Below are 24,527 nucleotides of genomic sequence, written 5' to 3' on the forward strand. Positions count from 1 at the left end.
CCTAACGCTGCTGGTGACTCAGTTGAATCCTGGCAACGTTTGTTTGGAAGCACAGCGCTGCGGATGTGGTTAGACACATCACGGCAACTTGTGGGAGTTATTAGTTTGTTTGTTTGTCTGAAATATGTATTCAAAAAAAACCAACAACACAACAAAACAAATAAAATAACAGCCTTCCGCTAAGCGTCAAGCCTTGCATAAGAAAGGGAGGATGAGCAGCGCAGGGTGTGCAGAGGTACTGCTCGCCTGTTGGGGTGCCTGGCTCTGGCTCTGTGCTCCATGAGGATTTAATAACCCCACAGCACGAGGTGACTGCCTGCACAGTGCACAGGGGTCCCTGCTCAGGATGCAGCAGTTGCAGATGTGGGGAAACGCTTCCAGCATTACCAGCAGCACCTCCTAGTGCTCGGACAAGAGGGAAGCACCGCTATAACACCACCACTATAACAATAACAAAAGCATAATGCCTAATTCTTTTGTATTGGAGTGCTATTTTGTCTTGAGAGCTCCCAGGAGACGATGGGTTTGCTAGTGGTCCAGCATTTTATACAGCGCCTCATCCAAAAGATCCCAAGTCATTCCAAAACTGGGAATCACTCCACTTACCACAAGAATGCAGCCACATCAGGGGTAGGATGTGGTAGCTCTTCAACAGCAGAAAAGCTTGGAACAAGGAGAGAAGGCTCTCCAGCTGAAGCCGTAGAGGGAACGTCAGGAACAGACCCAGGTAGGGATTCCTCCAGGCTCGGCAGGTTAACCCCACCGACACTGATGGGGTGCTCAGCTGGGCCTGATTTAGGACTTGGGTTTTGCATTTCATGCAAGGAAGATGTAATTCTGGTCCACCTCCCCTCTACACCACCCTCTGGCTGGATAGACCTAGTGCCACCACAGGCAGGGCAGCAGGGATTTACGGCCAATATACATCTGCTGGCACAGCCTGCCCGTTTATTACCTGGTGGAATAATACCCCATTTGCTGGCAAATCCATTGAAAGGGAGTTAGAAGGAAAATCAATAGATGCGTTTGCCTGGGAATTTCTCTTGCAGTGAGATATTGTCAGTGCGGTAACCAACAGGTCTACAAAGAGCTTAACGCTGCCTGCTGTTAGCGGTGGGCAAGCACTGCTCGGGGCTGCGAGGAAGGCTTGGGCGCAATGTCCGGGGGAGCCAGCAGTGCTCCTCTGTCACACGCATCCACACGTGCAAGAAGCGTGGTGCCAGCCCCTGCCACTGCCAGGAAATGCCGCACCGGCAGCGGCCCGGGCCGGCTGTGCCCAGCTGCCAAGCAGCCAGCGACGCCCGCGCCCCCAGGGCTCACGCGTGGGCTGGGGCAAGGGAGGGCTCACCTCTCTTTTGGGGGAACGCAGCCGTCCCTTGGCATGGCATCCCATGTGGCAGCTTGGGTGAAGGCATGACCACAGCCTGTCCGGGAGGGACGCAGCACGCGAGTGCGGACCCCAGCAGTGTGCACCCTGGAGCCTGCAACCCACCGCAGGCCCGTGGGACGCCGCGGGGCCCTGCCACCGGCGTGGCTGCGGGGCAGTTGTGGCCACCGCGGTCCGTGAGGACCTGCTGCCCTCTCGTGGCATCGCGGGAGGACGGCTCTTGGGCTGGAGATCCTGCCACCGCTCGCTCCGTCGCTGTCACCCCACGGCCCTTCTGCGGGGACCTCCCGAGCCTCATCTTTCGGGGAGCCCCACCGCTCGGAAGGACGAGTCTGGCAACCCAAATGCATAACACCCCTGCGTGCCAACAGGAGATAATCTCCTGAACGTGATGGTTTCTGACCCCTTTTCTCCCCCCCATTATATCCGGAGACCCCTACGCTGCCAGCTGCCTGCCCCCCCCGGCAGCCTCCGCTGCAACCCCCCCTCTCCCTGCTGATGCTCTGACTGCTGCTCCCAGCCGATTAACCTAACTCAATTAAACACAGAACCCTGCGGACTCGGAGTGCCCCAACGCCCAACCGCAAGGAGCGGCCAGAGAGCCGCACCGCGGTGCTCGTGGCTCAGCGGCACGCGTGACCCCCGCCTGCCCGCGGGAACCCCTCTGCTCTCGGGCTGATCCCAAAGGTACGGGCAGGGAGAACGCGGAGGCAGACCATCTCCTCTGCCTGCAGGTTGGCCCGGCAGGCTCTGCAGTAACCTCAGCTTCAGATGCGACATTTACAGGCTTGCAAGCCTGTAAGAAAAAAAGCCAGGAGGGCTTTTAGAGACTACTGATAAACCTCTGTAAAAATGGACGGCGCGGGCATCACCGGTGAGCTTGCTTTACCAAAGGAACTAGCTCTGCAGGGCCCTGCACGGTCCCCGCTGCCACCCCGCTGCCTGCACCAGCTCCCTGAGGAAGAGCAACTGAAGCCCTGCCTTGCTCATCCGACCCTCAGCAGCATCTCAGTGCTCGCCCCCCTGCCTCTGAGCCACTACGGCCCCACAAGGACGGCTCCATGACCCCCCAAATCGCTGTTGCCACCCCCCATGGCCTGCTGTGTAAGACCCATATCGGCAGCTGGCTCCCTCCCTGCTCCAACGCACCCGCACGCCCATTTCCCACGGGATGTCCAAGACCTACCAAGCCCTGCCGGCTGGATGGCCGTCAGCATGGGGCAGCCCCTCGGGACATGCCACTCTGCCAGGGGGTCGGGGTTCACAGCCTCCCCATCCTTCCTCATCACGGCACAGGGTCTCTGTACTCCAACATGCTGGGTAACATCATCGGCTCATCATTTTCACCTCTAACCAAATGCAGAGTGTCCTTCGTTTTTTCCCCAGGATGCATTAAAAGCTTATTTTCTTATTCCTACCATTATTTTTCCCTCATACTGTTCATTTTCAGCTGTGCTCTCCCAAAATCTGCCAGACTACCTTGTTTCAATGTTAACATCCACTTTTATTCACTAGAAAATACATCAGGGGCCGAAAGAACATTTCCCTGGTGATGCCAGGAACCAGGACTGAACCCCGCGTCCTCTCCCCGGGAACAGCAACACCCTCAGGGATCTGCTGGTGCCCGGAGGGGGGTCCCGCTGAGGTTTGCTGCTCAGGGCCTGAAGCACAGCATGAAACAGGAGATCGTAAATCTCACTCATTTTCTTTTGCAATCCTGGTCAGGCTTTGCATCTGCTCCCTGTGCCTTTGAGTGCATCCGCTGCCCACGTTGCTGATCCCTGCTGCTCCTGATCGCTGCTTGGGTGTAGATCCCTTCCAACTGAACTATTCTATTCTATTCTAAATAGAAAAGAAAAAAAAAAAAACCCAAAACCAGAAGGTGACAAGAACTGCTGCATTATGCTAGTGCGTTCTTCTGTGCTGGTTGGTAGCTGCTGGAGCGGGTAAGCAAGCAACACTGGAAACGTGCTGCAGCTTTCGCTGAAAGGTCTGGGCACAGCCCCACAGTGCTGGCATGGCACTGGCTGCGCCGCACTCCCGCCCGGGCACGCAGGCGGAGAGGCCACAGGCAGGGTTTATGGGAAATGGTTAAACTGAGGGCTCACCTCCTCCCCAGGCAGCAAACTCCTCAGAGCCTCTGAACCTTCACCTGCACACCAGCCTGCGAGCAGGGCTCACTGCGGGATACTGCCTGGATGCCGCTGCGACCAGCAGCGATCCTGACGGCACCGGAGCTGCGGCACTGCTGGTGTGTGAAGGACATGGTTCCCCTGGACCTGCCTGCCTAGGCCTGGGCTTCTGCCTGCCCCCACAGAGGAAGCCCCAAGCCCCGACGTTTCCTGAGCTGCTGTGCAGCACCACGGGGTCACAGTAAAACCAGTCTCTCTGCCACCCGTAAAGCAGTCTCACGATGGACGAGCGAAAGCCGAGCTGGAACAGGACCAGCGTTACTGACAGCCCTTACAGCAGCGTGACCCTGAGAAATGCCAGGGCAGAGCAGAGCTACGGTCCAGTGGCCAAAGCCCTGCTTCAGGCTACCGCTGCCAGCCTGCAGGCAGCATGAGAGCCCGACTGACAGGCGGAGAGGTCAGAAATGAAAGCTGGAGGGACGAGGAGGAGGAGGGAAGAGGCAGGAGGGAAATGACTGATTCCATGATTAATGACTCCGATCATTAGTCCTGCGGGGGTGTAATGAAGATGCCATCCTTTGCTGTCTCCCAGGCGCAAGCAGAGGAGTTGAATGACCGGGCAAGGCAAGCTCTCCTCTGATCGAGGGCAAGCCCTGTAACTGCCCGATTCCCCACGAACTGTTGATTTCCTGCCTGCGCCACGGCAGCTGCACCGATCGCTGGCCACCAGTGCGGAATCGGGGCCACTGTGGGAAAGGAACTGCTATCAACCAGGACGTGCCCTGAGCAAATCCTTGCATAAGCGACTGCAGCTGCCGATCTATTCACTGACGGTATTTATGCGCATCACCCAATCAACCGCTTACATTTGCTATTCTCTACCTAAAAATAGTCCTTTTTATCCTGGGAGTCCACGGGCTGCTCCAACGCATTTATGAAACGGACCAAGAAAGCCACATTTCCCACAGGTGACGCAGAACCCGACACACGCGCAGGACCCCGGCCGGGGAAGGGCAGGGGAGGGAGAGGGGCGGCGGGGGCAGTGCCGGCTGGCCGGGGGAAGGGCACGGCCCAGCCCCTGTGTGACACAGCTGCATGTAATAAAACAAAAACGATAAAGAAAACATGCTTCCGCGTCCTGTTTTTCTTTGAGCTTTCCTCGGTAGACACAGCTACGGCACGAACGCGGAGGAGGGAGCCCGGCCCACCTGGGAGCTCCCTGGGCGGGCAGGTCGCTGCTCCAGCTCCCGGCGGGGGCAGGCCCGGCACCGGCCTGCGGGCCCTGCACCCCCCCTCACCGACCCTCCCGCCCGGGGGACGGGACCCCGCAGCACCCTGCCTCTCCTCCTCCTCCTCCCCCTCCCCCTCCTCCCCCCCCCGTCGGCCCCAGGCCCGCCCCGGCCGCGGCCGCCTCCCGGGACTCCATCTCCCGGCATGCTCCGCGGCCCGGCGCACACGTCACGGCGGCGCAGCAGCGCGGGGCACGCCGGGGAGCAGCGCGCGGCCCGGCAGCGGCGGCAGGTAGGGCGCGCCCGGGCCCCGCGGCGGCGGCGCCCCCTGGAGGCGGGGCGGGGACGCGGGGCGGCGGCGGCGGCGGCGGACGGGACCCCCCCCCTCACAGCCGCGGGCCCGGGGCCGGGCCGGGGCGGCCTCGGCGGGCCGGGCTTGGGGGCGGCCGGGCCGGACGGCCCCGCCTGGAAACCCCCCCCCCCATCATCCCGGGCTGTGCCTCCGCGGGAGGGGCGCTGCCGGCCGGCGGGTGACGCGCTCCCGCCGGCGAGAGCCCCTCGGCGGCCGCGCCGGGGTGGGGCCGCCCCGCCGAGCCCCCTCAGGCCGCGGCCATCCCGGGCCTTGCCCGGGCACCTGCTCGAACCCAGCGGAGGCCGCGGCGGGGGCGGGGGGAGAGGCAGGAGCGGGCTCGTCCTGCGCTTGAAAGGGCAGCTGGTGCGGGACCGAGAGCCCTGTCAGGGGCGCGCCCGCTAAGACCGCGCGTGTCCCGCCGGCGAGCCCGCACGCTGCCCGCCAGCCGGCCGCGGTTCAGCCAGCAACGCCAGAGCCTTCCGTGCGCGGCCGCCGCTTCAAGCGAGAGACCTGCCAGCGTTTGCTTTGAGCAAAAACCCCCAACCCGTGTATCGCCGTGACGGTTTTGTAGTCGCCACTGAAATACTGTCACAAACGCTGCAGGAAGAGGTCACGACGCCGAGTGTGCAGCTTTGCCCTATTACTTTAACTTGTTAATGACTCAAGCTGTGAATTACAAGCAAAACTAGTTGTCTCACCACACACACTAACGAAAAACTGCACAGTGAGAAGAGAAACTACAGCAGGGAAATTTTTGGAATCTAAGGAAACCAAACTCACATAATTTACAGAGTTTTATAGCTTGATCCTCAGCTGAGGCTTTCTTTAGTACCCTGCTCTGCGTCAGAGGAACTGCCTTGGGAGGGACTGATACGCAAGAACAACTCACTGTTAAGGAAACTTCCATGAAGGCACGGCCGAGTGCGAGACAAAGATAAAAGTGCAGCCAGCAGTAAAAATAATTTCATGTTACTAAGGCGCATGCTGTCACTCCGATAAAAGAGGGTTATATATGAAAAGAATGTCATACAAATCATCTTTCTAAAAAACGAACCTAACTTAAAACTAAACAAAATCCCCACTGCCATTGTTCTTTAATGAAAATACTTGTCTTAAAGGTAGTTTTTTATGTAACTCTCTGGTGTATCCGGCGTCTGTGCTGCTTCCTCTTCCTTCCCTACGCAAGTCTTTTAACATATTTCCAAGGAAAATAAGAATAATGGATCTGGTATCCTGTGTTTCATTTTTAAAAATCATCTTAAAATACAGATTTTTTCATCCCTCGGAGGAAGGTTTCTGATCTACGTGGCAGTGCCCAGGCTTCTGCTTCCCCAGCTGAGATATATGCTAAGAATAAAAGGGAAGCATATTCAGTGCCAGTGGCAGCAAACGCCTGGCCTGCCACTGTTCCCCAGGTGCCAGGGATGTGATACCGTTCCACCGTCGAGCCAAGGATCAGATCCCAGCTTGGTACCTGGAGATTCTGCTACGCCACTGAATCCCTTCCCAAAATGTGGGCTTTAAAGGACTGTGACTTGCAGCTGACAAATTAAAATGATTTTTTTTTTGTTCTCTCTATGAACATAAAGAACTTTTCTTCATTGCAGTTGTCTTCTTCCACTTGGGCAAACGGTAAACTGAAATACAGTGAACCTTTCTGCCTGAAATGCTGAGGATGAAGCAGGCAAACCCAGCAGGGAAGTGAGAGCGCTGCATGCATGCAGCCGTTATTCAGAAAAAGCTGTCTGTTCATATCCCTCTGTGGCTGTCTCTTCATTTTAAAGACTAACTACTTCCTTCTCTCCCCCTAGAAGAAATGTTTTCTTCCCCATTTCTTCTAATGGCTAAGCAATGCAATAGCAAAGGTATTGAAACCCAGTCTACTGAATAATAACTTAATGATGTGAACCCTGTTCTGTTCCTTTTGAATGGATGGCTGCTTTAGCAAGAGGGCTGCTGGGATCTGCTCCCTGCTGTGAGGGATGTGAGGATGGAGAAACCTGGATTGAAGCTGAACGGCAACCAGAGTGGTATAAAACTGAACCAGAATACAAGAATGAGGTCAATGCTGCAAGACTGTGAAATAAGGAGAAATTATGTGCAATTAAGCTAAGTTCAAGAACTAATAGTGAACACTTGTGCTATATATTAATGAATGTTTGGAGTTGTCTGTTAACTCCATTATTGCTAATACCTGCTAGAACACCGCTGCGTTGAGCTGTGTTTAATTTGCATGCTGAAGCACGATGCAGCATGGCAGAGGTTAATGAAGTACATGGGCGTAAAATCTTCACTGTGTGTTTCAGTATGTACAGTCATTCCCAGAATGAGTGGAAGCTGACAAATCGTTCCTTCTAGTTTCACTTTCTGGCAAACGTATGAAACCTTGAAAATTTATTTTGGCTATCTAGAAAAGCAGAGTAAAACAACCACATCTATTTCGTTCATATCTGATGTCACATCTGAATGCAGGTCTCCAGAGGTGATATATTAACGTCCTAAAGCATTGCACCATCTGGTTCCTCTTTTGATGCGCAACATTTTGAATGCTTGGTTTAATCTCCCTGGGTTTCACTAAATTATGTAAACTCAGAGGCTTGGCAGCGGGAGATGGGCACCATGAGGAGATGATTCAGTCATCAATATCTATTGGGCTTCCTTATTGCTGCCATTACACTTCTTTCAGTTCTACTTATAAATTTTGCAAGTGAATAATTCATCGCACTAGGAGCTGCAAGTTAGTTTTGGAATTTGCCCACTCTGAGATTAGCTATGACTAATCCATCCTTTCCAAACGTGGAAAAGCTATCTGGGCTTCCTTTTTACAGGGTTGGGTGATAAATCAGAAATAAATTGCATGTATATGTAACTGCTGGTGGTGACATAAATCACATCTCCTTTTTTCTTTCTGGACAGAATTGGAGCACCTTGGAATAGATGCGAGTACAAGACTTTGCACTGGCTAAAGCTGCCTTGGAAAGCCATGGCTGCCGCCCCTCATCTCAACTCGGATGCACTCCGAGAGGTCCTGGAGTGCCCCATTTGCATGGAGTCCTTCACTGAGGAGCACCTGAGACCCAAGCTCTTACACTGCGGGCACACCATCTGCAAACAGTGCTTGGAGAAACTCCTAGCAAACAGCATTAATGGGATACGGTGCCCCTTTTGCAGCAAAATCACACGGATCACAAGCTTAGCTCAGCTGACTGACAATCTTACTGTGCTGAAGATCATAGACACTGCTGGACTGGGGGAAGTGGTGGGTCTTCTCATGTGCAAGGTCTGTGGGAGAAGGTTGCCAAGACACTTCTGCAAGAGCTGTAGCTTGGTTTTATGTGAGCCATGCAAGGAGACATCACACATGCCCCAAGGGCATAGAGTCATTGCTATCAAAGAGGCTGCTGAAGAGCGTAGGAGGGAATTTGGGACGAGGCTTGCCAGACTTCGGGAGCTCATGGGTGATCTGCAGAAAAGAAAAGCATCCCTGGAGGGTGTTTCGAGAGACCTGCAATCTAGATACAAAGCAGTTCTGCAAGATTACAGCAAAGAAGAGCGCAAGATCCAGGAAGAACTGGCCAGGTCACGCAAGTTCTTCACCACCTCTTTGTCTGAAGTGGAGAAGGTAAATAATCAGGTAATGGAGGAGCAAGCTTATCTGCTGAACTTAGCAGAAGTGCAGATAATGTCTCGCTGTGACTATTTCCTTGCCAAAATAAAGCAGGGAGATATAGCTCTCTTGGAGGAGGCAGCAGATGAGGAAGAACCAGAACTGACAAACAGTCTCCCAAGGGAGCTGACTCTTCAAGAGGTTGAACTCCTTAAGGTGAGCCATGTGGGACCACTGCAGATCGGGCAGGTGGTGAAGAAACCCCGGACCGTTAACATGGAGGAATCGCTCATGGAAACTGCAGCATGCTCATCGGCTTCATTTAGGGAGCCTGACTTGGTGCAAGAAGAGGCCAGCTGCACACCGAATTCCTCACCAGCCAAGCCGAGGATGCCTGAAGCAGCCACAAGTATCCAGCAGTGTTACTTCATCAAGAAGATGGGCTCCAAGGGCAGCCTGCCAGGGATGTTTAATCTCCCCGTCAGTCTACATGTCACCCTGCAAGGAGAGGTGCTTGTGGCAGACCGAGGCAATTTCCGAATCCAGGTTTTTACCCGCAAGGGCTTTCTGAAGGAGATCCGCCGGAGCCCTAGCGGAATCGATAGTTTTGTATTGAGTTTCCTTGGAGCAGACTTGCCTAATTTGACTCCCCTTTCTGTCACCATGAACTGCCATGGCTTGATAGGTGTGACTGACAGCTACGATAACTCTGTCAAGGTCTACACCATGGATGGCCATTGCGTAGCGTGTCACCGGAGCCAACTAAGCAAGCCCTGGGGCATCGCCGCCCTGCCTTCTGGGCAGTTTGTAGTGACCGACGTGGAAGGAGGGAAACTCTGGTGTTTCACAGTGGACCGCGGCGTGGGGGTAGTGAAGTACAGTTGCTTATGTAGCGCAGTGCGCCCAAAGTTTGTCACCTGCGATGCTGAAGGGACCATATACTTTACTCAAGGGCTGGGGCTTAACCTGGAAAACCGGCAGTACGAACACCATTTAGAAGGAGGCTTTTCAATTGGCTCCGTCAGCGCAGATGGGCAGCTGGGACGCCAGATTAGCCACTTCTTCTCCGAGAATGAGGATTTCAGGTGCATTGCCGGCATGTGTGTTGATGCCAGGGGAGACCTCATTGTGGCTGACAGCAGCCGTAAAGAAATCTTGCATTTTCCTAAAGGAGGTGGCTATAATATCTTAATCCGGGAAGGACTCACTTGTCCCATCGGTATCGCCATTACTCCCAAAGGGCAGCTGCTAGTGCTGGACTGTTGGGATCATTGCATTAAGATCTACAGTTACCATCTGAGAAGATATTCCACCCCTTAAAGGCATGTCTCTAGGTAAAGCCCCTTTTGGCAGCAGAGATTCTTCCAGCCTCATTGCAATCTGATGGGAACCGGTGTCAAGCGTTCAGGAAGATTGTGCCATAACCGAAGGCGGTTTGGCACAGAGGCCATCATGTTTTGTGTTTAGAAACAAAATAGCTTATGTGGTGGTGGTGGTGGTCTGCTTTTTCGTCTTCTTTTTTATATAAAATCCATACAGTAAAAAAAAACAAGCGTGAGGGAAAGGATCCATCCTTCTGGAGTATTGGTTCCTTGCTAAATGACTGGTTACTCCATAAACCTTCTCACCTCCTTTCGCCACATCTCCCACTCTTCCAGCTTCAACCATTGTATCTTCCGTTGTGCCATAAACACTGACTGACTGCTCTAAATCACCTTCCCTTAGAGGACTAGAGAGGCAATCCTCTTCTCGATGTGGTACTCGCAAGGAACTGGGTAGCAGTTGTCTGGGCAACTACTAGAGAAAGCCATTTCTGATTGCGGCACTGCATAAAACGAAATAGCCCTCTTAAACTGCGGGGAGATGGAGCTTTACTTTCAAACTGACGAGGGAGGGTTTTCTCTCTCCGTTTTTCTGGTATTCAGGAGATTGCCCCTGTCGTGCCATTTTGTGAACCATGTCTGTTCAATATGAAGTGAGTACTGTGCCATCATGGGAGACCGAGCTGAGCCAGAAAACTGCCTTCTGATGGCAACAGGGTTTTTATTACTACTAAGAGTTCTGCTAGGTAGAAGGGGGTAAAAAGGGAGGGGCTGGAGGAAAAGAAAAGTGAGGGGAAACCTACAGTTGATATTTACTGTTGTTTTATTATTAAATGTATCCTGGAAACTGTCTTTGGAACCTATGTCTGGTATCTAAAGCTTCATGGGGAGGGGGGAAGGGCTGGGGGAATAAGACTGGGAGATTGTAGTAAACGAGTTTAAACGCAACATACTGTATGTTCACCTGCACGTCGCTATTCTGCATTCCAGACCATTGCATTTAGTGATAGGTTTCCACCCGTCTGCATTTCGTATGTGCAAGCTACTCACTGCTGAGATGGTGATGGGGGGGAGGGGGGCTGTTCTGCTTTTATTTTTTTAATACTTGGAAGCACGTCCATTGGTGCGTTGCCTTTTTTTCCCTTGCACAGCAAAACACTACATTCCTCAGATTTTTTTTTTTTTACGGCACCAGCAGGCACCAGAGTTCATGTTCATCACGGCTTTGGGCCAAATGAAGCACAAAACTGCAGCTGTGCGAACCAAGGCCCCCACAGTGCTACTCTCCTGGCTGATAAATGTGTACCTCAGTGTGGTGCTGCTCGCCTAGAATAGTTTATTGAAGGAAAGATGCATTTAAATAGGGCACAGTGGTAGCATGTTAATCTGCCACAGATAATAGTTACACTGCAGTGCATTTATTTGTCGCTATCGACAACGTAGTTGCAAATTTGGGGGCATGACAGACAATATAAAAGCTGATTTTATGGTGGCTGCCATGCTACAGCAAATTGTTTGCTACTTGTGCTACAACATGTATGCAACAGGTGATTTTTTTTTAAGCTCCCATATACTTTCCCCTAATGAAACAGCAAAGTAAAATAGGCTTCAGAGCTGCTGCTGCTCCAGCCGGTTGTTTGGCAGTTACAGGGTTTGCAGAAGAAGCGCTGGGAGCAGATTTTGGTGGGATTTGGGGTTTTTTCTCTCCCTGTTCCGCTCAGCCAAAGCGCTGAAGAGGGCCCGCACAACAAGCACCCAGCTGTGTGATGGAGGTGCCCCTCCATCAGGGCAACTTCCTATTTCTCTTGCTATAATTCACTGGAAACAGCTTGCAGAGGAGGGAGTAGGAGCTAAGACGCTAGCATGGTAGATGGTGCTGAGGGAGCCCAAGGGAATTGAACCCCCCTTCCCTCCTGAGCTGCTCCCTGTGTTTGCCAAGGCTACCAACTTGCACATAATTATTTACATTCTCTGCCTCTCTTTTTTGGGTGCGGGGGGGCAGTCGCCTAAGGTATGTAACAGCAATTTGGGGAGCCGATCTCATCTTGCATGTATGTTTTTGGGAGAGGACGACTATTACTGGGCCCTTCTGCAGTTAATTACGTTGTAACTCAAGGCATTTTTTCCAGTATTATGTTAATGGCAGTTCTTCTCCTACTGATCTCTTTTAAACATTTCTCCTGTTTCTAAGGACTGCTCCAAGCAGGAAGCTACTGTGGACCTGAATAATTGAAGCAATATTATCTATGGTAATAGGTACCTCTGTCATTTTCTGTTCCACTGGATTTTTTTTTTTTTCTTTTTGCAATAAACATCACACTACTAGCAATAACTTTTCCTGGAGTGCTTCAAGGGACATAAAAGCTGGTCCAGTAAACTGAGCAGTTGGTTACCGCAGCCTGTTCCTGGTTACACAGTTCAAACAAAGCGTCTGTCATCTGTTTCTCACTCAGAGATTCAAGAAAAATAACACTACCCCGCGATGCACTGGTGGGCCAGGACACTGCGATCGGCGCCTGGGGGTGTGTGTCACCTGCGGCTCTTCTTCTAGTCTTGGGTTTCAGGCAGAAAAGGGAAAAAGAAAACCTGCTGTCCCTCGCCCAGGGTATGCACGTCCCCTGACAAAACCCGACAGTGACTGCGAGATGGTTTTGCAGAGCTGTATTTCTTGCCGTGGTGCCCCCACACAATGTTGTGATCATCTGCCAAACGAGATGAAATGGAGTAATTAAGGATTGTGATTAAATAGTTTGGCTTCTGCTCTCTACCTGGAGAAAGAGCTTGTCTGGTTATATGTATGTGTGTGGTTTTTAAAGATTGTGTAATAAAGGAAAAATTGATCCAATTAAAAGCGCATTGCAAACCGCTCATTTTCTTATTAAAAACACTTCATCTCCTCCCTTTGGTGGCAGATTGGTTTTTACGGCCAGTGGGGATTAGGCTTGGGAACACAATGGCTACAAGACCCCTTTTATGCCGTCAGGTTGCAGAGGATAAATCTGATCTCCTTGGCAGGTCTCGCGTAACTTTATCTGACACTTCCCTACCCACCTCATAAACAAATACTAGAGTTTCGTACCTTAATTCATGCCGATACTCCCACAAGGGCAATATCTTACTTTTCACCGTAGCCGATACCTGATATTTTAAAGGTCTGGTGCAAATTCACCGGCACTGAGCGCTCAGTAACGGGACGTGGAAGCCTGGCTGCAGGCTTCAGCACCCGTGTCCCTGGCTCATCGAGGGGCTTTCTGGCTCAGCTCTGCCCCGCTGTAGAGGTGACATAATTGCTGGGGCTGGTGGGAGTGCTGCTGTGAGGGTTCGCCTATTACTCTGGATAATTTAAAAAAATGCTGCAAAAAAATGTATTCGAAACAGTGTATTTCGGCGGAGCCAAAGGAGAGCTCAGCAGTTCGCCCCTTGGCTTTCAAAGGCATCGGTACGGCAGCAGCACGTGCAGGTCCTCCCCCGGTCCCGCGGCCCAGCTGGGTTTGCTGATCTGGGTGAAGGTTTTTATCACTTGGGCTCATCTCAGATGATATGAAGCAGCTCTTTAAACAGATACGAGTTGCTAGTTTATCAAACATATATGATCCTTGCAGAACAACTGCCGTGCTGGTGCTGTTAGACTTACCCTGCCGTTTTATGAGAAGTTACGATTTCTTAGGGTAGCGGCAACTAAGCCGCAAACATTTGTTCTGGGCAGCAACCGACAGCCAGGGTTTCTAAAGGGACAAGGGGGAGAGCCTGTTTCTTAATCCAAGGGGGCAGAGCTACAAAAGTAAAAACAAAGCCAGATGCTTCGAGTCTTTTCTATTGTATAGCTTAAGTGATTTTTCTGGGTCATTACTCAATGCGAGGATTTAAAGTTATTTCATTTTGCACAACTAATTACTCTACTTGCCTGGCAATTTTGGATTACAATGAGCAGTGCATAAGGTCATTTAGCAGACTGAGTCACAGCACATATTTTAGTCTAAACTAAATTTCACGGCAACCAGCTAGATTGTTTTTTCCTCCTCCGAATAAAATGTCAGAATCTGAGGTTTTGAAATAAATATAATGACATAAACTGCAAGCAGTAAGAGTGTTACAAAGGTAATAGAGTGGTTGTTTATAGGAACAGATCTCATGGACAGGGAAATTCTATATGCTTTACTCCTGACCAAGCAGGTATAAGGGAAAGCCATTCTCTCCTTTAATAGATGCAAAGTTTGCCTTACAGCTTTCTTAGTGCACCTGATTGTGTCTAGGAAATGAAAACTAAAGGTTCCTGTGGACTAGTTCAATCTTAATTGTGTTCCGGCAGTACCAGACCTGAAGGGAGATGAATGAGACCTTCAGAGGACAGAAGGGATCCACAGACCCTACTCAGAAGAATATGGACTGCTATTTTAGCAGAGCTCAAGGCTGTATGCTTAAAGTGGCTTGTATTTTATGAAGATCTTTTGTCTAAACTGCTGAGTTCACAAGAAAGCATGAAAACTGTAACCTCTTAAAGGTAAATACAACCAACAACATATGGTCCAAGAGAAGAGAAGCAAGTACTGGGCGGGCTGGCGGGCAGAAAGCCGTAGGGAATGTGATAGGACCTGTCAGGGCGCAGCCCCTCTGTGGACTATTTTAATGTAAGAGGCGTTACCGAGAGGGAACATCTTTCACACCTGTAGCAGCCACTTTCAAAGCTCAGCTTGCTGAGCACCCAGCGTGGCCAGATAACCTCAGCCAAGGAAACGCGAGATAGAGATCATAGGAAATGCAAGAAAAACCAAACGTTTCGCACACTGCAGACCGAAAGCACTACTGCAACCTAACAGTTGGGTAGTGAAACCCTCTCAATCTCCTCCACCCGGGCACGGCGCATCCCGAGCCCATCAGCACCCCTCCCTGCTCCCCAGCTGCTCCACCTCCCTTGGTGGCAAGGGAGAGGAGCTCCTGCAAGCCTGCGTGACCCCCGTGGCAGCACACCACCGGCACGCCATTCCTTTTTCCAACTTCTCCCAGCTGGAGAACAGAAGTCTCCCATGCTGAGGCTCAGCTAGACTGCACCACGTGAAGGAAAAGAGTTGTCACTCAAATGCTTGACAAGACGAGACCCTCCGCATTACTGCTGATAACGTCTCCATTTTCTCTAAGTGCCGGAGCACTTACAGACATTTGTTCTGCATTTTGTGTATCGCAGTGGGAATGAGCAAGCTGGAACAGCTCTTGGGGAAATCCCACCAGGGCTGTCAGATTTTGCTATCAGAGCAGCTCTTCCCTTTCCCTAGCCAAGCTCTCCTCCGCCTCCTCGTCCAGCCAGACCGAGGGGCCACAGAGCAACCAGGTCTCTGATAAACCTTTAGCAGGGACTGAAGCAGTCCCTGGCAGGTGGATCTGCTGGATGGAGGGATCGCTCTCTTTCCTCCTGTACATTTTGTGAGTCTCTGTGGTGGGTTGACCCCCATCCTCTACCTCCAGTTTTCTCGCTGAGCGTGGCATTATACGGTGTGGAATAGCCCAGTTTGGGTCAGCTGTCCTGGCTGTGTCCCCTCCCAACCTCTTGCCCACCCCAGCTTATTCACCACGGGGACAGAGTGGGAAAGAGAGGAGGTGCGGACGCTGTGCAAGCGCTGCTCAGCAGCAGCCGACACACTGGGGTGTTATCAACACTGGTTTAGCCACTAATCCAAGGCACGGCACCACAGGGGCTGCAACAAAGCCAGTTCACTCCATCTCGGCCAGAGCCAGCACATTCTTACACACAACAGGAGGTGGCTGGGGCGTCGCGTTTGTCCCCAGCTGCCAAACGAAGATGCTCACACAATTGGTACGAACTTAATGAGGTGCCGTCAGCGTTAAATGCTGGCTTCGAGGGGGGAGAAAACCGATGTGGGCTCCTGTGGCACAGATCAATGGCTGGGTCGATCTTGAGGTCCCTGCTCGGAGTCCACTCTGATGAGTTAAAGCATTGCTTGGCTGCACAGAGCCAGAGCAAGCAGCCCAAAGAATGGGGTTTTAATCACGCTGCATTAAATAAAATTGGGGTTTGGTTTGGTTTGCTCATGGGCTAACGTGGTTCCTAGGTGGAGAGCCTGGGGACATGAAGTCTTTCCATGTCTGCCCTGAAAGGAGCGCGGTGCTCGGTGTGCCATAGCCACGCAGGCAGGCAGCTGTGCCTCCGTGCCTCTCTGGTGCTCTCGTTTGCAGCATTCACTCCTGCAAATCCTTAGGAACAAGGCTGGGCAGCTCCCTCGCCTCGTCTCCCCCCAGCACACGCCTTATCCACTTGCAGGAGGAAGGGGAACATTTTGCATTCCCACAGGCAGAGCAGCCTGCAAACCAGCGCTGCCTGCAGCCCACCCGTCCCGGTGGGACGGTTGGTCCCGGCAGTGAGAAGGCACCAACTTTCTGCTGTCCCTGGCGAGAGCCGGATCGCTTTCTCCTCCTTTTGGCTGAAGGAAGCGCTCTGCAGACACCGACCCACGTCACGGGCTGCTGTGCCGGCTGCGAGCGCGGCGTTCGGGCTGCTCCAGCCCCGGCAGAGAGCCAGCGCCTGGCCCGGCGCTTTACAAGGAGTCCGGCTGCCAGTGGCGCGGTCTCCTCTTCGAGACCATGTTTTCAATTAGGGCTCGACACGCAGATTGTGTGCTTTATTGGCGGAGGCCTCCTCCTGAGGCCTGCCGATTGATTTATGAAGTTGATTAAAATATTAAAATAATTTTGTACGATGCTGCAAACACACCACAATGTGCATTTTTATCATATTTGGTGCAGTTCAATTAGCTCGAGACTCTCTTCTCCCCCTCCTCTTCTGACCTGCTTTGCTCGCTAACAAATTACAGTTATCCTGGCCTTACTTTTGTATTTATTAGAGATGATGCATATGTGCGCTCTCTGAGCAGTTCGGAAACGGGCTGGCTAGCAGCAGGGAGCCCGGCGGGCCAGAGCTGTTTCCGAGCGGAGAAGGCATCCAGAACTGTCTAGCTGGAGCTATTTATTCAGATCCTCCTTATGTCACTGGCAAAATGAGGGTAAATCAGTGGAGAAGCTGGGAATAAAATCCATCTACCATAAACAGCAAGCTCTTTCTCCTAGCTAACTGGTGTTTCTCCAGGAGAGAGCCCTGGGTTTCCTGTGAGACCTTCTTCTCTGTCCTGAGACCTTCTTCTCTGTCCACAGAGCCAATCTCCCCCGGTATCGGCAAGAGCCCTGACCATCCTCAATGTCCTTCCAAGAGCATTTTCTGGCCATCAAAGAGCTAAGTACAACACTGGTCCCCTCTGCAGTACCAATGGCCCCAAAGTTCAACCTCACTGACCCCACCAGCTACCGAAACCACAGACGGAGCCACAGACGAAGAACAAGGTCGGAGCCAGCACCTGGTGTCTAATGCCACATGGTCAGAAATTAAATGCTTATGTCCAGGCGTTACATGCAAAACCCCCAGGGGATCCCTGGGGTCCCATGAGTGCTTTGGTGCTTCACAGGTGGTGGGGAAGGATGCTCTGGATGCTCCCACCGTGCCGGGGCAGCCCTGCGAGCGGCACGGGACGGGCACGGCTCCAGGGGAATGGGTGGGAGCCGGGCGGGGAGCGAGGGAGCCCGCCTTGGCCAGCTGCATACCATGGACTAAAAAGGAAATCATTTTGTCAGCGAGGCACTGCTCGCCTTCAGGCCCTGTGCCACCGCGGGGCTTTGTGGTTGAGCCTGGGAACCACCACTGTCCCCGGCCAGGGAGAAGGTGGGGGCTCAGAAATGGGAAATATTGCACCGCTGGATCAAGTGTTGCCACCATTCATCTCCCCTCTGGCCCCAGCACTGTGAAACAGCGGCGATGCTCACGCCGGGCTCAGACTGCAGCATCCGCCTTTCCTTCCCACCCAACATCTCCGGAGAAACCCTGCGTCTGTGTTGACGGCGCTGGGACCGTGAAGCCACTCCGGGTCTGCTCCCCACCGACACGTTTGCCCGGGGATTGCAGGGAGCGCGCCCGAATGATTAATAACATTGTGAGTACATAAACAACACACCTCTACGACTCTTTCTCCTGCTAAACAGGGGCATTGCTATGGCAAACTTCATTTATCACTATTTAAAACCCAAACAAAAGAGTACAGGGTGTTATAAATACGCTTACAAGACGAGCTGCGCTGGGAAGACAGAGGAAAAAAATGAGCAGAAAGCAACGGAGGCAGCGGGCGGGCGCACACCTCTGTCTGCTGGCTTGCACGGAACGAGGCCGCTCTCGGCAGCACCCGTGGGCAGGATGCAAGTGCCTTCATGACCTCCGTTACCATCAGCCCTATGACAGGCCTTATGAAACACCACAGATGTGTTTCGACGGAAAAATATCAGACCTGGGGAATATCCCCAGCTCCCTGGAGGAGAGAGATGAATTGGCAAATGGAAGGCTACAGCGATAAGGGAGTTTTTATAAACATAACCTAATTGTATTACTTCAAAGTCCTGAAGTTTATTGCCCTGTTTAATGATGTGTCTCGTTATTTATGGTGTAGCACAATGAGTCTGCCATGAATTTAATACACTTCCTTAAAGACCGTCATTGTCACAAGCAATAAAACGAAGCCATCCTGAGACAGCTCAATTATGTCATATCTCCATCACCCGACCCCGAGCACCCCCGGCATGCGGGGCCCACTGCGGCGGGGCGGGGGGCAGATGGTGAAGGGGGTCCCCCCGGGGAAGGATGGAGCTGGAGTTCGGCCGCTGAAGGGCAGGAGCAGGCAGGACGGGTTCGCCTGGCTCAGGGGTGCTGCCCACGGACGTGTGCCACCGTCTCCTGCCGCTGGGCGCTCAGTTTGGTCCAGGTCTCCTGTCTGTGCCCACTAACCAGCGTGGTGATGGTGTATGCACGGGGGAGAGGGGGTGATGGACGGAAAACAGCATGAATGATAACAGGCGTCTGTGCCCCTGCCCGTTTCCGCTGCCCTCCTCACCTTTCTGGTACTGGAGCCAGAGCTGCTGCTGGACCTTCTTGCTGGGGAAGTGGATGGTGCAGCTGAACTCGGAGCCGTACAGTGCCTCCGCGATGTAGTGGGAGCCAAACTGCTGGATGAAGGAAAGCAGCTCCTCCCGGCTGCTGTCCTTGTTCAGGATCTTCAGGATGTTTGCAAAGCCTGTGGGAGGGAGGCAGGGGATCGGCAGGTTGGCCAGGCAGGGCTGCCAGCCACGGCCGGGGGGAAGGAGGCCCAGAAGACCCCCTCCTCAAGACATACAAGTCCCCATGTGGGTGCAAAGCGCAGTTCCTCCTCTCTTGCCTCCATGGTCTACGTGATCCTTTGGAATCCACAACCTGCTATTTACCCTGGGCTGTGGCTCTGGCATCCTTCTATGATTCTTCTCCCTAAGAGATTTCTCAAATCAATTTGAAGGGATGTCCACCTGAACGCATGTGTGCGCAGACACACATATCCACACACACACAAACACCCTCCCACCAGCTCCACCCGTTTTCCAGGCTGCTGGGACATCATCAACAGTCTCCCCAGAGGATGTGCTCGGCCTTTGCTTTACAGCAACGATAACCAGAGATGGTCTCCTGGTGTAAATTATTACAGATTGCACTGCAGACCATCCCCAGCGTAAATACCCTGCACAACCGATAACTATTTTTAGGAAAGCTGGAGATGGCCCAGAGGGACACGTGGGGCTGGGCTGATGGCAGCTCCGTGGGTGCGCAAGGGTCGGGGCATCTCTTGAGCAACGCCCTGCAGCGCCCGGGCAGACAGCGGGGACTGCTGCCATGGGACAAGGACATGGCCCCTCGCTGCTCTGTGGAGGTGAAATATCGTGGAGGCACTGGTGACTACACAGCACCTCGGCATCATTTAGAGCTGGCTGATATCATCGTTTTGGTTCAGTGGTGGAACTGAAAACGTACTGCAAGAAAATACGTCATAACTGTCACCAAAATGAGGTTATCTGGCTGGTTGGTTGGTTTATTGAAGGAGAAGGCTGGTTTAATAAAAAAGCTAGAAGAATTCATTTTGAGCTGAACCCAAATATTTTGTTCAGCTCCGAGCAGGTTATTTTGTTCTGGGGCTGTGCAGCCTGTCTGCACTAAATCTTGTTTTTTTCTTTCCCCATTTAAAAACAGGTTGATTTTTAAATAAAAAATGCTGTTTTGAAATGAAAAGGCAAAACATTTCAGGTCGCAACAAAATGTTTCAGCATTTCTGAAACAAAATGTGTAGCTATAAAAACATGGAAGTGAAATGTTTTGACGTTTCCAGGATCCTCCTGCCCGCCCCTTCTTCATCTGCGACTCCTTGCTTTATATGACACACATTTACAAGCGCTTTGGGTCCTTTTGAAACCACATTTTTTCAAGAACTTACTGTTTGTCTTACATACACGTATACACAACCACCCCCACATGAATCCTCGCCGCAGTGTTGCTTATTAACTTGATCCTGGCTCTGACCCCAGCTCTTGGTTTGTGCAACCGAGCCGCACAAACTCCCTGCCTCAGTTTCCCCCCCTGTAAAAAGGAGGAAAATCTCCCTGCCTGCCTCTGCAGCAGCGCTGGGAGGGCGAGTTACTGCCCGAGCAGAGCCTGGAGGTGGGAAACGCTGGTGAGATGCTTGGCATGACTGTGCCTTGGGGCAGAAGACCACTGCTCGCTCACCCACCCACGTAGACACACGTCTCCCCGCCGCTAGAAACCCTCACCTGCAGAGAGGGTGATGGAGCTGAGCTTCACCCTGTAGAGGTTGCTCCTGACCCGCCAGTGCTGCACCATGGGGTAGCCCATCGCCTCGTCGTACTTGATGTCCCCTGCAAAGGAAGAGCCAGCGCTCAGCCCCTGCTGACCCGGCGGCCGCACTCCGGGGCACGCTTAGTGCTCACACCGAGCAATGGCTTTGCTACACGCCGCAGGGATGAGAAACGGGATGGTGGCAGGGATGGTAACCTCCTCCGGTGGTCGTGCCATGGGGTCCCCAGGGTGCTGGCAGGACCAGCAGTGCGGAGGCGGCACGCTGCGGCTGCCAGGAGCTCGTGGGGATGGAGATGCTGCCTTGCCTTGCCGGGGCGGACTCGCACAGCCCATACGCTATTTCTACCCGAGGGATGCTGGAGGGATGCCGTGAAGGACCCCGAGGCGCTGGGGGTGCTGATGCCCCTTGGGGACCATGCTGGGATCCAGGGTGGGAGAAGGGGCCCTTGCTGCTGTGTCTGTCCACAGCGGGGGCTGAGCCTGGAGGCAGTTCGTACCGGTGAGAAGCTGGAGGTCAGGAAGGGGCTCCGAGAGGACGCCGCGGCACTGCTCCTCCACGGGCAGCGGGATCACCATGAGGCCGTCGGCCAGCTGGGGGAAGTCCTTGATGAAGTTATTCTCCCTGCAGAGGAAAAAAGACAACTGCAAAGCAACGATGCAGGCCACGGCCGGGCAAGGGGGCTGAGCCGCCCCGGCGGCACGGGGACAGATGGCTCAGGAGGGCAAGGGACATCTCCTGCAAGGAGGAGACCTAACCGGGGATGGGGTTTGCAGCCCCCGCCGCCAGCTGCCCCTGGCTCCGCAGCCCTCCGAGGCGATGCTTAATGAGCTCCCTGGGGACCGTGGCTCCGTTAGCTCTCCGGCGGCGTGGGACCGCTCTCAGCCTGGGGACCCGGCCACTGGTTTTGGCCCAGATTTTCGAAGTGTGCCACTGGAGAGGGGGCAGACAGCAGCGAGGAGAGAGGAACGGCTGCTACACCCCAAAGCTGCCCCTTTCCACCGCCCGCAGCATCTTCCCAGTACAGGACTGTGACCAAGCACCAGACCAAGCCCTACTGGGGCTCCCCATCCCAGGCAGCATCATCGCCCCCACGGCTTTGCCCCCAGATGACTGGCTCTCCAAAAGGAGGAAAAGGTACATTTATAGACAGACAGCAAAAAAAAAAAGCCGGCGCATGCAGCTCACAGTGCAATTTTACCACACATGCGGGATCTTTTCTAACCTTGGCAGGTATAACATTGTATAATAGGCCCCTAATGAATTGTTTCTAGAACAACGATACTGGGGAAATTATTTGAAATGGTGAACAGACAGGTCTCTGGGAGACAAGCCTCCCCTGGCAAGCAAAACGCCTCGCGCCTGCGCAAAGGAAACGAGAGGGGGGATTTTAAATATTGATCTTAGAGCCAAAATATAGGCCAGGAGGCTCTGCGTCCTCCGGGTGCAGAGACAAAAGGGCAGCTGAGCAGAAAAAAGGGAGGTTCCTACAAAATCAGGTCAGCCCCAGGAGCTGGGGGAAGGCTCAGGCTGGTACCGCCTGCCCCAGCTGCATTTTTCTGAATATATTTTCCTTTAAACAGCTGCTGGGTTCACCCCCATTCTCCAGTGTTACCCCCTGCAGCTTGTCCTGGGAGGGATGCTCCATCAGGATCATCCGGCGAGTGGGGACACCTTGGCCACCTCCAAGGGTCCCACTGCAGTGAGACGCCGGGCTGATGGAGCACTTCCCCAGGGCCCTCTTGCTGCTCCAGGGTCAGGATACGGCCACTGCAACCCGTGCCGGTGGCGAGCAGGAGGCCATAGCCCCACGCAACCAGCCTGGGGATGCTCCCAGCCCCGAGGCGGGCGAGGAGCAGTGGGATGAGCAGCTGCAGGTGGGGACACACGAGTGGGGCTGAGCATGACTGTGCAGGCAGCCCTGCCACCAGGCAGCAGCCTGCCTTCACGCTGCACCCCTGTCTCAAAGCCGCCGGCACCTGATTGCGTCTCAGGAGCTTCACTTTAGGCACTGCCGGAGAAAAAGTGACTTATTTGTCTGAGGGGAAAAGCCTCTCGCTCACACATGTGCTCACAAATCTCCTATTGATCATGCTGAGCGCGGGATCCCCGTGGCGGAGCGGTTCTTTGCTATTCTGAGCCCTTTGCTGTCTTAGCGATGCAAATGGGGAACTGCAATTACTGCCAGAGCCGGGAGCTGTGTGGGTGGTGGGAAGCAGGGCCTGCAAAATTAGGCAAGCCGGTAGGGAACATGGGAAGGAGCGTGTTGGTGTCTCTGCTGCTCTGCCTCAGCAGAAAAGGGAGAAAAGCATCAGCGCTACAAAATCCCAAAGCCCCGGAGAGGCGCGATGCCGCACGGGGAAAGCGGGATGCAGCTGCACTAAGCCCGCCTGCCACCCTGGGCATGGGGACCGTCCCCTCCCTGAGCGGTCAGCCCTGCACGCGAGGGTGAGCGCAAGGGCCAGGCAGGTCACGCCACAAGCCTGTCCAGCCCTGCATCCCCCCTCCGCGAGGTCCGGGAAGGACAATGACACTGGCTGGTGGCACCTTCCCAAGTGCTCTCCCACCGCCCCGCACAAGCGGACAGACCTGGCGGTGCCAGAAGAGCTCAGCCGTGGTGGACAGAAACACGCGGCACGGCCGACACCAGAAGACTGCATTAACCCTGTGCCCTGCACCCAGACACGGGGCAGAGAAGATGCAAAGAAGCAGCATCTCCTCCTTCCCCCAGGCAAACCCACCCGGACCATCTCACCGACACCCGCCCATGCCGCGAGCCCGCAGACCACCTGGGCACGAGCCCGGCTCATCTGGGCTGCTGGAGCAGCCCCTGGGGCTGCTGCTCCCTGCTCGGGCAGCTGAGGAGGAAGAAGCTGGAGGAGACGCACAGCAGCGCGAGGGGAACCCACACGCAGGGGCTGCTGCTCAGAGCTGACGCCTCTGTGAAAAGGTATTTACCGAAAAGCCGTGCTCTGCGTTGCCGCTTGCTATAATGCCGTTTGCTTTAACTGCTCCGCAGTTGAAAGGTCGAGGAAAAACAAGGGGCAGGCGCGAGTCAAGGCGTGGGTGTACACACCGGTGCGTGGCCACAGCGTGCTCCCGTAATGGGAGGGAGCAGTGCTACAAGGCAGGACTTCAGGAGCAGTTCGATGATGCATTTCTGCTACCAAACCCTTCCTGCCTCTCCTCCCTCCCTCCCCATCTCCAGCCCCCTGCTCCCTGCCACCCCAAAGCAGGGGTCAGCCGCAGCCCCACGGAGGGGAGCACCCGCTGGGCGCGGGGTCCGGGCATGGCGCGGCCCCCCTGCAGAGCCCTGCCAGCCGGCACTGCGCCGAGCCCCCGCTGCTTCTGCGGGTGCAGGAAGGCAAACCGGGAGGGCAGATGATGGGGACACCCCAAACGGCTTGTGCCCGGCGGCCGGTGCCCGCGGCGTGCCCGGCGGCATGAGGGCCGTGTGCTGCGGAGCCGCAGCCGGCAGAGGGCTGCATCTCCTCTTCCACTGCGCCTTATTAATAACCCTGCGGCTCGCAGCGCTGCTCACCGTAGAGGCACAAAAAAGAGTTTCTGCCAGGCTTTTGTGCTCTCTGGAAGCTCTAATCAAAGCCGTCGGGGCTCCGCGCGAGGGGCAGGGATACGGACGAGGGGAGGGATGTGACAGCATCCCTGTGCATGTGCCGCCACACGTGCCTCCATCTGGGGCCCGGCCGAGCCACCGGCACCTCTGCAGGGGTTCACGCCGGGGGGTCCATGCTCTTTCCAAGAGGCACGGCGGTGCCTTCG

The 24,527-nt window shown here is 54.0% G+C and overlaps 2 protein-coding genes across 9 annotated transcripts in view; one reads left to right on the forward strand and one right to left on the reverse strand.

Annotated features, from left to right (window-relative positions):
• ASTN2 (astrotactin 2) overlaps positions 1-24,527 on the reverse strand; it is a 366,252-nt gene that overhangs the window by 111,200 nt on the left and 230,525 nt on the right. The window contains exons 14-16 of one of the 2 annotated variants that reach the window (XM_075519966.1): positions 21,247-21,371; positions 20,704-20,808; positions 18,969-19,148 (exon numbers count right to left, since the gene is read on the reverse strand). In XM_075519966.1, coding sequence (XP_075376081.1) covers positions 18,969-19,148; positions 20,704-20,808; positions 21,247-21,371 — 410 coding nt within the window. Of the gene's footprint in view, positions 1-5,889; positions 5,981-18,968; positions 19,149-20,703; positions 20,809-21,246; positions 21,372-24,527 lie in introns of those variants that run through there. The other variant, XM_075519967.1, reaches the window with a different exon arrangement.
• On the forward strand, positions 4,940-10,881 carry TRIM32 (tripartite motif containing 32). 7 transcript variants are annotated; one of them, XM_075519968.1, is made up of 3 exons: positions 4,940-5,040; positions 7,046-7,161; positions 8,017-10,881. In XM_075519968.1, exons 1-3 carry the CDS (start codon positions 4,954-4,956, stop codon positions 10,025-10,027), a joined length of 2,214 nt encoding a protein of 737 aa, XP_075376083.1. In that variant the 5' UTR covers positions 4,940-4,953; the 3' UTR covers positions 10,028-10,881. The 7 variants fall into 7 exon arrangements, with proteins under 7 accessions (XP_075376083.1, XP_075376090.1, XP_075376088.1 ...); XM_075519973.1 differs by having other exon boundaries at positions 5,026-5,040; positions 7,046-7,130; XM_075519970.1 differs by lacking the exon at positions 4,940-5,040 and adding an exon at positions 5,213-6,732.

The sequence above is a fragment of the Mycteria americana genome, chromosome 17 (genome assembly GCF_035582795.1).
Source record: "Mycteria americana isolate JAX WOST 10 ecotype Jacksonville Zoo and Gardens chromosome 17, USCA_MyAme_1.0, whole genome shotgun sequence".
Lineage (NCBI taxonomy): Eukaryota > Metazoa > Chordata > Aves > Ciconiiformes > Ciconiidae > Mycteria > Mycteria americana.